Source organism: Bicyclus anynana, chromosome 25 (assembly GCF_947172395.1).
Source record: "Bicyclus anynana chromosome 25, ilBicAnyn1.1, whole genome shotgun sequence".
NCBI lineage: Eukaryota > Metazoa > Arthropoda > Insecta > Lepidoptera > Nymphalidae > Bicyclus > Bicyclus anynana.
This window is the reverse complement of record NC_069107.1, coordinates 8,987,487-9,000,245: the sequence shown is the minus strand read 5'-3', so window position 1 is coordinate 9,000,245 and position 12,759 is coordinate 8,987,487. Positions and strand designations below refer to the sequence as shown.

General features: G+C 36.0%; 1 protein-coding gene across 1 annotated transcript in view; it reads right to left on the bottom strand.

The window, feature by feature from the left end:
- Positions 1 to 353: 353 nt before the first annotated feature.
- The window catches only part of LOC112049599 (uncharacterized), a 38,671-nt gene continuing 26,265 nt past the window's right edge, over positions 354 to 12,759 (bottom strand). Inside the window, exons 13-16 of the mRNA XM_052889433.1 lie at positions 11,099 to 11,267; positions 10,610 to 10,727; positions 9,477 to 9,566; positions 354 to 2,705 (exon numbers count right to left, since the gene is read on the bottom strand). Coding sequence (XP_052745393.1) covers positions 2,290 to 2,705; positions 9,477 to 9,566; positions 10,610 to 10,727; positions 11,099 to 11,267 — 793 coding nt within the window. The 3' untranslated portion in view covers positions 354 to 2,289. The remainder of the gene's footprint in view (positions 2,706 to 9,476; positions 9,567 to 10,609; positions 10,728 to 11,098; positions 11,268 to 12,759) is intronic.

Sequence of the window (12,759 nt, the reverse complement as noted above, 5' to 3'; positions counted from 1 at the left end):
TCCTGATTCGATCACGCAGAGAAACTCCAAGCATAGCTCGCTCCATCGCCCGCTGAGTGACTTTGAGCCTTCTAATAAGGCCCAAAGTCAGAAAGTATCTGATCCGTATGTCATCACTGGCAACACGCACTGATCGAAGACTTTCGTCTTCAAGCACTGAGGAATTTCGGACGAAAAGATGTCGCGGAGTTTCCCGAACGCTGCCCAGCCGAGCTGGATGATGACAGTTTTTTTAATACGCCAGTAGAAATCGAGTAACTGTTGTTATCAAACCATATTCGGCTCACTGGTGAGCTCGAGTCTCCTCTCATAATGAGAAGGACAAAACGGAGGTCCTGGGTTCGATCCCCGGCTGGGCTGATTGAAATTTTCTTAATTTGTCCAGGTCAGGCTGGTGGGAGGCTTTGGCCGTGGCTAGTTACCACCCTACCGGCAAAGACGTTTAAGCGATTTAGCGTTCCGGTACGATGCCGTGTAGAAACCGAAAGGGGTGTGGATTTTCATCTTCCTCCGAACAAGTTAGCCCGCTTCCATCTTAGACTGCATCATCACTTACCATCAGGTGAGATTGAACCGAAGAAAGAGGTGAGAGCAGAAAATTATTTGGTATGCAGGTTTCCTCACGATAACTGGCAGTATAGAGGTGTTAAACGCTTTTCTTTTTTATTGTCATGCTTAGCTCGTTACATTTCATGATTTCTTTTAGTGACTAGTACTTCTTCTAGCCGTTTGCTATTCTTCTGTTAACTTCTTTAGTTGTTTGTTCTTCATGGGAGATAACTTGTCCTAGGTAAATATATTCCTCCACATATTCCAATGGGTGGTTATTTATTTGTATAGGTATTAGAGTCGAGTTAGTAAGCAATTTTGTTTTATCCATGTTCATTGTAATGTCCATCCATGTCATGTATTAAAATATATATGTGTATTATTCAACTTGTATATTCGGAATAAAGGGCTTATTATTATTTCCTCACGATATTTTCCTTCAGCTTTTAAACACACAACTGAAAGGTCGGAGGTGCATGCCCCGGGCCGCATTCGAACCCACACCCTCCGAAATCGGAGGCAGAGGTTATATCCACTGGGTTGTCACAGCTCATAACTATGTTACAAAATAATCTTTGTGGTGTTCATTTTCAATGTTTAGAACATCCAAAACAAAAAAATCTGATTTGATCACGCAGAGAAACCCCAAGCATAGCGCGCTCCATCTTCCGCTGAGTGACTTTGAGCCTTCTAATAAGGCCCATAGTCAGCGACGAAGTCTCGGATCCGTAGGTCATCACTGGCAACACGTACTGATCGAAGAATTTTGTCTTTAGGCACTGAGGAATTTCGGACAAAAAGATGTCGTGGAGTTTCCCGATCGCTGCCCAGCCGAGCTGGATTCGGCGATTCACCTCTTTCTCGAAATTGGACCTACCTAACTTGACTGTCTGTTCTAGGTATATATATTCGTCTACAATTTCGAGCGCAGAGTTCTCAACAATAACTGGGTGAAGCGGTACATGAGCGTTAGACATGATCTTCGTCTTACTCAATACTCATGTTCATTTTAAGGCCCACCCGTTGAGAAACTCTGCTGAGGTCGTTGAGCATGGTACTAAGATCATCCAGTCTCTGCCATAATGACCACATCGTCGGCAAACCGTAGTTGAGTGATGTACTCACCATTGATGTTGATGCCAAATCCGTTCCAGTCCAGAAGCTTAAAGACATCTTCCAATGCGGGGTAGCTTCGGGGAGATTACATATTTCTGCCGCACTCCTCGCTGCAATTGGATTGGTCTCGTAGTCTGATCCTGTATACGGACTCACTATGTCAGTCCGCTTTCATACAAACACTTCAACACTTGGATGTACCTGTAGTTGATCCGGCATCTCTGCAAAGACCTCAGTACAGCCCAAGTTTCCACCGAATCGAAGGCTTTCTCATAGTCCACAAACGCTAAGCAAAGTGGCTTGTTATACTCTTCGGTCTTCTGTATAACCTGCCGCAACGTATGGATGTGGTCTATGGTACTAAAGCTTGCTCGAAAATCGGCTTGTTCGGTATAATATAAGGCATAATATAAGGATGCGATATAAGAGACACAATTAATGATCGATTTACAAAAGAAAAATTATTTACTCCGAAAACATTAATTTTGGAACACATGTAACTTTTTAATTCATTTTTGTTAAAGAATATAACTCTAGAGTTTTGGGACATACTCCCCAGTATCATGTATATTTTTTTACATATCTATCATAAATATAATTTAAACAATATAAATCATTCCTTTATCACTTCAAAAGGTTTCTAATTTCAAATAATATAAAACAACACACAAACAAAAAACAAATCATCAATGTTGGAGTTGTTCTTGAAGATTTTGAAGGTAAATGCTCTATTGACTCGACTAGTAAGTCTGTGGTTATTGGTGACGAGGTGGACGTTGCTGATGAATCTTGTATTGATACTGGTCGATCTGTTGTAATATCTGATGAAGCTTTTGATGATGGTGGCAGATCTGTTGTAATCTCTGTTGAATCTTGTATTGATACTGGTCGATCTGTTGTAATATCTGATGAAGCTTTTGATGATGGTGGCAGATCTGTTGTAATCTCTGTTGAAGCTTGTATTGATACTGGTCGATCTGTTGTAATCTCTGATGAAGCGGTTGTTGTTGTTTGGTTCACATGATTATCTTTGACGAAATCTGTGGAGTTAATAAAAGGAACAAGATTAATTGTTTTACTTGCATAGAAAAGTTCTTAAAACTATGATTTCAGATAACTTATTTTATATTTCTGGTAGACGATTTTACTTTCTGTCTAGATCGACGTATAGAAGACGATCTTCAGCGATCTGTTTACTGGATGAAATGTTTTAATATCAAATGAAATATATTGATAGAATATGTTGCCAATGTACGGTACGGTACTAATTCGGTCCGGGGCATGCACATGATTTATTGACGTGACAACGTCTTATAATTCTATGGAGTCGGCTGCACACTCGAAAAAAAATTACGTCATGCGTCGTTCCCGCGCTCTTGGGTTGCCAACTTTTTTTACATGAAATAAAGTGTATTCTGGTCCATGAAGATTATTAGCAGCGTTTTACCTGAAATAAAACGCATATTAAAATACTTACCTCACTGGAAGCTTTATATTGAGAGTAGCATTTCCGTTTCCGTCGATTTCATACCAGTTTTCGTACTTTTATTGACGTCACGTCTGGCTATGTGGCGCCACCTGGCGGTGTCGGGCTCGGGAAGTTTCGTAAATCGCTGAGCACGACTTTAGCTCATTGGCTCAATATATCACCAGGCAGGAATTACTTAAAGCTTCCAGTGAGGTAAGTATTTTAATATGCGTTTTATTTCAGGTAAAACGCTGCTATTAAAATATTGACCGTAACTGGAAGCTTTATATTGAGAGCCTGTTTGTTTTCGCCTGGTGACGCCACATTAAGGTATTATTTCGCCAATGTGATTATTAAAATAAAACTTTTTATAACAATATTATCTCTAATTCGATTAGGCTTTATTTAGAGAACAAGCTAGTAACGAAGTTTGACTTACTGTGTATGTGCATAATACAATATTCCATTTTGTTGGAATGCAGCAAAAATACATGTCTACAATGGTAGCCAGTAATAAGTATCTATTGTCTGTGGATATTATTTATTCAAACTGTCAACTCTTTGACATTCAAGTGTCATAATATGTCATCAGCCATTTACTATATTTTACAATATTAATAAATAGAACAGTTAGCAGTGTTTAACGTGTTTTCGTTCATCTCGCGACTCCAACTCTCAACACATTCAAAAATAAATCAATGAACTAAAAACATACCATACATTTTTTGGATTGGAGTTCAATACTTTTAATTTTAGGGATTTCATCATATAATTGATATTCACACTAAATTATTTAGGAAAAACACTGCTGACCGATATAGTCGTTATGAAGATTTCTTACGTGACGTCTTTACTCATTCTGCTATAACCATATGCGAGGCGGTTATTTAAAAAAAAAATTACAAAGAAATTAATATTAATTCTTGCTGCATTTAGTCGTAGTGGATTGTTATTTTATTTAATAATGAAATAGACTTATTATTTCCTAAAGAAAAATTATGATAGTGATTATTTTATTTAAAAATAATTTCCAGCCAGAGTAAATACTTCTATCGGTTTTTGATCCAAACTGCGGCTAAAATTAAATAAAATCATCAGATTTTATACTATGTTATCCCTATAATAAGTAATGTTAGGTCATATACACGCCTTTCAGAGTGTACCTACAAAAATATAACTATTGAAAAAATAACTTATTAAGATGTTACTGACATTCCAAACTGGTGGCATGGAATTTTTAGGCTTTCTTAACAATTTGGCATGAATTTAAGGATATGCTTTACAAAGTTATTGATCTCTTAAGTAGGTTACTTGAAGATTCAAGAAACTTAAACTGAGTCAGTTCTTAGACATTAGGTCATATAATGTACTAAAACTTTTACTTTTAGACAAACACTACACAAGCCGATTTTTAAGTTTTGACAGGAAATTAAAAATAATTTCAGGTTTTCCCATATTTCTTGAAGACTACCTCTAACAGTTTTGTAACTGCTAAGTCCGTTGTCGTGATTATAATAAATTTGTCTTCATTCTATAGAATTATTGGTACTGCTAGCACTCGGAATCTGAGATCCAAATGACATAATACTTACTCTTATCAAGGCTATTAAATATATTCCTGTCAACCGATTCTGATGATTCTCTGAGAATCAGTGTAAGTGGTGGCGATACCATAAAGCAAGTGGGAAATTCCCTATACACACTGTACACATCGTATAAAACAACTTGAGCGTAAGTTACATCTCGGGATACGTACAAGTAATCATGGACTACGTGTACCTTATTTAATGAGTATAGATCAGTCACCGAGATACCCTATTTCACAATCACTTTTTCTATGCTACAGTAATGAAAGCGCCAAGTATAGAAGATGGCGATGTTGTATAACAAGTGATTTGCATGCTCGTTGTTCCTGCCGCGTATACTATTGTGTACTGTTATGAACTTAGTGATAGTCTAATTAAGGTTACTAGACATAAAGATCTTGCAATTTTAACTGTTATATTCTATATTTAAACTCATTTCTCTTTTCCTCCGTAATATGTAACGGCAGTCATTTTGTCCAATTGAATGTTGCTTAGGAGGTGAGCTTGATTCTAGGGGCATATACGAGTAGTATGACATACATTTCCTTTTTATTGGAATGCAGTAGCTATTCCTCTCGTGACCATGAATACCTCAGAGGGTGAATGTTTAGTAACGCTGCCCAAGCGTGGTCAAAGGCATCTGCTACTAACAAAAACACTGGCTGAGGGTGTCAGTGAAGTAGGTAGCTAGCAGTCTGATTATATTAAACAAGGTCATTCATTCATTCAATGGTAACGGGCAAGTTTTCGATATAGTCTACATCTACGCTTCGTATTATTTTCTTAGTAAATGATAAAATTGTCGATTCTTAATTCTACATATCTCTTACAAAATATGCTGCGAATTCGATAGCATTGAGAAAGTATTTGAGAAAGAGACATGCATAGTTCAAATGACAAGGAAGTAATGTCCAACAATTCCCTGTATACAAAACGTAGGAAGCACCTTTGGGATTTTATTACATACACATGCAAGTAGGCTTGTGTCTATTCTTCAAACTGAGTTTTTGATGCTGTGCGTATTTAGCAAGTGGAAATGAGGTTAAATATTGGTCCGGCTTCAGTATTAACAACAGAGCATGGTGCTTTTATGATCCTTTGTATTTCATTAAGTAAGCAATTGTTGATATTTCTTCCAAAACAGGAGTGTGGAACGATGTTCCATATAGATTAAGAAAAACACGAGGTTATTCGAGAGAACGGTAGGAGATAACCTCAGATTAACCTCTGTACGTTTCTGGTGCCACCATTTTCTCCCATTGAAAAAGGTGGTGAAAAAGGTGGCTAAAAAGACCGCTTGAAATGAAGTCTATCTCAAAATACTTTAGGTTTTCTGGATGCATTAAACTTTAAAGCATACATAATACCCTTGATGGGCCTCGAGCCCCTGAAAAAGGATTCATTTAGAATCCTTTGTTTTAATAGAAATTTTTATGTTACCGCTTATGCGTTTTTCTACATTTGCTAGGTGACGGAGGGTATCATAATATGTTTTACCTTTTCGTTTGTTTCTAAGTTTTATGAAACCTGGAGTATGGTTATAAATTTTGCAAATAATAAACTGTATACATCCAGTAACACCTTCAGAAAACTTTGATGTATTCGGAAAAATAAGTTTCCTGCCTTTAACCTCTATACCAAAAAGTACATGATGTTTTAATCTGACGCTTTCGTTCATCAGATTTTTACGCCATTGTTACAAAGTAATTAATTCACCCATTGGTTACAAATCTAGTTGGCCTATTCACTATTTTGGTCTTTATTATCAACCTATATCAATTGGAAAAATGTCATTTACCTACTGTGGGATATTCACGAGTAAGCAATAAATGACATTTTTACATAGAAACTCAATTTTGTATATGTCAACTAGCAAACGTAAAAGATAGTGAGTCAGCCTGCAAGGGCTTTAGGACATTAGTCTCTTGTACATTGCTGATAAACACCCCGCGAGAGTGGATTATAATGATCATACAAGCAAGGCTGCGCAAGCGTTCCAAGCGATGGAATCTTAACATTTTTCATACATTCCCCTCGCGAGGGGTGGCGATCACACACGCGACATCGACACGGGTATTTGAATAATTTATATAGATAGATAAGATATTCGTATCCATACATCGTTGATAAACACCCCGCGAGGGTGGAATGTATTGATCATGCAAGCAAGGCTGTGCATGAACGTGTGCGCATTACAGATATGTATATTCCGTGTTGTATGTTCCACGCGATGGAACATTACTCTTCATGCATACGCCCGCGACAGTGGCGATCAAGGACACCGGTATTTGAATAATTTATATAAAGAGATAAACACCCCGCGAGGGTGGGTTGTAATTATCATGCCAGCATGGCTGTGCATGAGCGTTTGCGCATTGTATGTATATTCCGTGTTGTGTGTTCTACGTGATGAAATTTCAACACTAATCGTGCCTTGCCCTTGCGAGGGGCGGCGATCCTCAGTATTTGAATGGAAATACGTCTAGAAATGTTAACACTTTCTATAACCTCGTCCTCATGAGGGGCGGTAATCTATTAGTCCGATATTTGACTGTGCAAATACGTCTAGGAATATTTAAACTTTCTGTACCTTACTCAGTAAGTTGGTTTTGCAAATACGTCCAGGAACGTTAAAAAAACTGTATACCTTGCCCCCGCGAGGGGCGGTAATCTATTAGACCTATATTTGACTGCAAATGTGTCCAGCGACGTTAACAGTGTCTACGCCTTGCCCCTGCGTGGGGTGGCGATTTATAAGGCCAGTAATTTACATCCAATCAAAATTCCTGTGCTAAATTCTGGCGGGATTTGTGAACATTTTTTCAATGCCGGTTTGAATTGAAGTAACAATATGTTTGAGTAACTTCCAAAAACTCTTTGTCTAACTTGTCTTCGAGCATTCGTAATTTATGTACTCCTTTGAAACGAAAGCCACTGGCCACGCGTTCGTTTTGTAGTATATATGTTAGACAACAGTCTATTGCTAGAACGTTCACTTTGGTTTCTGAGTTCACATTTTTAGGAAGCCCGCTGGGCCCGCCAATTTTAATACTATTTTAACTGTTGAAAAATCACTACAAAGAAAATATTATTATATACATGCAAGTACAAAAACATTTGCAAAAAAAGCAAGACTTTCAAACACATGAAGTATAGTGATCCGAACGGAAAAACCGTTAAAATAATGATCACGTACTATTTTCAAATGAAATTTGAAATTTTACATAATTTAACGTTAATTACATTAACGTTGTATGTAACAACGTAATAATTACAACGTAATAAAATATAAAGTACTCACAGCGAATTCACTTCACTTATTACAATTTATCTTGCAATGTCGGGTACCAACTGATTGCAAGATGTTGCTTCGACGGTAAACAAAACGCCAATGAGCTAAAGTCGTGCTCAGCGATTTACGAAACTTCCCGAGCCCGACACCGCCAGGTGGCGCCACATACCCAGACGTGACGTCAATAAAAGTACGAAAACTGGTATGAAATCGACGGAAACGGAAATGCTACTCTCAATATAAAGCTTCCAGTTACGGTCAATATTTTAATAAACAGTATTTTAGAAAAACGAACATTTCCTTTTGAGAAATGCAACCATTCAATCGGTATTTTCTTATGACGGTATTTTCTTATCTTCTCAGCAGAACCTGCCTTCCGAACCGGTGGTAGAATCTTTACAAATAGTCAACTGACGTGTCAAAAGTGCTTGTAAACTGAGCCTACTTGAAATAAATGATTTTTGATTTTGATTTTGATTTTGACGTTGTCACGCTCAACTATCGTCAGTAAAGCGACTTTACAGACAACCAATTTATTTTTTAATCCATGACAAGTTAGCCTTTGACTGCAATCCCATTCTGATGTTGAATGATGCAGTCTAAGATGAAAGGGAGCTAATTTGGAAGAGGTTACAACGTTACGTCAGTTTCTACAAATATACTCAGAGGCACAATTATCCGCCCACTTTAATATGACGTGAGTATAGTAAAGCGGGTGGATAATTAATAATGTTAACTATTTTTAAATGTTAGCTTTCTGTATTCTTCGTTGAAAACGAAAAATACTCGTGAAAGAATTATTTAGATGCGTTAATTAATTCCCGAGATATAGAATTTTAAAGTGAGCGCGCGGTGATCAGCAGGGCCATTATGTAACTCGGTGAATGCTTTAAAATCACAGTCACGACAACAAATTGCAGCGATTTTTCGTTTTGGCGATCATGATCATAGATCTTCCACCGAAATGACGTCATCTTGGATCGTTCTCTATCACGGTCACTTGTAGGGATTTATTCAAGTTTTAGGCCTGTTTTTACGTATCAAACAACACTTTGCTCGCCCGTTATAGGTAATTTCGTACTTCTGCCTTACCTACTGACGAACTACTGGTTAGAATTAAAAAAAAATCAATTTTGACAAAAGTACAAAATTGTCTATAGCAGGTGAGTAAATGTTGTGTGTTGACGTCACGTACAATATCGCGATCGTTAGCGGGAGTCGATATTTATGCGAACTTTGAATGAAAGTAAAATCATAACTATTTGGTATTTTTAAATAAAACCAAAACTAGTGTATATGTATATATAAAAGCTGTAATGTAACGAAGTTTCAAATGATTCTGCGTACCTAGTAACATTATTCATTGTGGCTCTGAAAATATATAAATAACTAGCCGATGCTCCGCGGTTTAACCCATGTAATTTCCGTTTCCGTGAGAATTCACTAAAGTTTGTAAACTTGCTACCTTTTACTCCTTTCCTCGGTTGGGCTGTTGTTGCTGTCGTCGGCGGGGTTGTTGTAGTTGTTGTGTATATATAATATTCTTCAAATGCGTCTGTAAATTTTGATATTAAAGAAAATTAATATATTTTTATTGTCTTTCTTGATTTTTCGGAGCTGTACGAAACAAGTAGGTATGTAGATATTATTGGCTATTTTTTTTATAAAAGACTAGCAGACACCACCCGGTTTTACCCACATAGTTTCCCTTCCTATGAGGAGACGGTGATATATGAGAATAGGCTAGTTGACACTTTTTTTAAATGGTCTTAAATAGTTCGTTATCGTTCTACTAGATTGATTTTTTCTAAATTTATTTGAAATTAACATCCGGACGGACGGACAGACGAAAATGGCGAAACTATAAGGTATATTTTATACTTCTTCCACAATAGGATTCCATAGTCCACAAGTTCCTGGTGTCGAAATCGATATTTGGGCATTGCATGAATGGCGAAAACAGATTTTGAATTAAAAATGAAAAAAGGCCGTCATTTTGAAATTTATTATTCCTGCACAGATTTCTTTCAAAATCGATATTTTGCGTGAACGGCGAAAGCAGATTCTGAAGTATAAATTTAAAAAGGCCGCCATTTTGAAATTTCTTATTTTCCTATTTCTTTCAAAATCGATATCTAGGTATTGCATAAATGGCAAAAACAGATTTTAAACTCAAAATTTTAAAAACGCTGTAATTTTCATTTTCATTTCATTCATTTTTCATTAATTTCATTTCAATTTTGATATTTCTTATTCCTGAACCAATTTCTTTCAAAATTGTTATTTTGCATGAACGCCGATAACAGATTTTGAACTCAATTTTCCAAAATTCGAATCCAAAACTCGAATTCAAATTTAAATTCAAAATTAGTCCGCCATATTGTATTAAGAATAACGTCATACATTCTCTGGATACTAAACGTCTGTACAAAATTTCATTCTCAATAAGAAAAACCTACAAAGAAATGCACGAGTATATCATACACTGCGTAGTGTCTCCACACTCTTGATGTATTTGTCTATTGGTTCTATTACATTGAGAATCTGTGATACGTTCGTCAAGTTACAGTAGGTGAAAGTGCCAACCCTTCCACTCACCTGGCCTTGGAGTGTCGGCGACCATTTGAGCTGCAGTGCAGTCGCTGCCTTGTAGTATAGCGACGTTGTCAACTGTCAGACTTACTAAATCACTGACAGATGTCGCTTCTATGATGATCTATGTAAAACGAAAATACCGAAGAGTAGCCGAACTTTTGTGTTTATTATAAATTATATTAAGATTCTTGCTTTTTTTTTCTATGACAGCTTAGCCTTTGACTACTAGGGGACGCCCGCTACTTTGTCCGCGTGGAAATCAATGTAAACTTTCGACCCCTATTTCACCACTAAGGGTTGAATTTTAAAAATTCTTGAATGATATTATATTCAATAGGTAGAATATGTTATGTTATTTTTGCATTTTTAGTTTCGTGGGTACGTTAATGTTTTGAAGTCTGTTGTATTTTTTTAAATAATTATAAAACTTACTTTTAGACTTTTGTAATCATGACGATTCAGTGTTCATAAACTAAAAAAGTGCATTTTTACCTGAAAGTCATGATCGAATTTCTTAAGTATTATCACAGGGTCAATGTGTGTGTCAATAAACTCTATACCACTGATCTGAAAAAGTATGTAGTCCTTTATTCTCTCCTTGTTCCGAAGCAGCTGTGGATATATCTCATTTACTGGTATTTGGTAGATCCGGAGTGTAAATCTACAATTAAACTAAAGTTCATTAGACATCGAACGTATCTGCTGATTCATCAAACTTACTCGACCGCTTAGCTATGTAACGTATAAACAATGCAAACAGATATACGCTAAGGGAGGCCCGCGACTTCCTCCACGTGGAATTTCAATGTACAAATCCAACTACTTCGACATATTTCAATCGTTGAACCTACGTATCGAATACCAGCAAAAACTCTCTTTATCCTGCTTAGAAACTGCAGCAATTTCTGTCCAAAGCTGCGCTAATAAGAGTTCTTGGCTAAACGCGCGTAAATGTTGATCATTTGTCATTGTTTCTGAACGCACGCATAAGTGTCAATCATTACATAATATAGAAACTTACACGCACTTTCTCTCTTATATTCTGTTTTATATAATCCTCCAACGCCACCTTACTTGAAAGAACGATTCAACTTTGTTGGTAGAAATGTTGAGTGCAATTTACGGGCCAGGGATGAAAACCGTTTACAATATACAGTCTGCCATTCAGTGAAGTATCAAAAATCATTTACAGTTAAAACAGTCAGCCTGTGGAATGAGCTACCGAGTGACATAAGACAGTCCGCTTCTCTAAGCATCTTCAAAGATCGTGTTAAGAAATACTACTTATCTACTATACTATAATAATTATTATTTAAGTAGTTCTGTTTATTTATTATGTATAATTATGTATGTAGGTGTATTTATATATTAATTATGTATTTAGGTGTACTCATATTATTCTTTTTTATTTATTTATATTTAGTATGTAATTGTATATGTAGTTTAATTTAGTATATAATTTTTAATAGTTTAATTATTATAGGTATGTTATATTGCACTATCCGCTTTCCTTTCTTTAAATATTTCATTTAAGGTTGTCTGGAGGAGATCGCTTTTAGCGATAAGACCGCCTTTGCGCATCCTACTTTTCTATTTTTTTTTCTTCTCTTATTTTTTTTGTATCTTGTTTGTGTGCAATAAAGAATAAAAATAAATAAATAAATACATATACAATATTTGACAGGATCGACAACAAATGTTTGACAGGTACTAAATAAAGTAACATTTGTGGAAAATTATTCATCTTTCATAATTATTTACTCGTCGAGTTTTCACTGTTTATAAGATGTACCGTAGATACAATATAATGTCGTTGATTCTGCTATTCTTGGCAGAGAGAAACCCAATGTCTCAATTATTATTTTAAAAACAAAAACCCGACTGCTTTAGCGTAATGAACTGAAAAGAGAGAAACAAGTATCACAATATCTAGGTATATAAAGTTCTGACTGAATTCTTTCTCTTTTCAGTTCATTACGCTAAAGCAGTCGGGTTTTTGTTTTTAGGTACTTTAAAACAGACCTTTTATTTTAAATATAACTAAGTGCAGATTATGTCATTCCTGACTTGAAAATTATTTTTTCGATATAACTTCGATGGCTCCAATTGGTATGCTTTTTGATAATTTGTATGTAATGGTAATGTATATATTT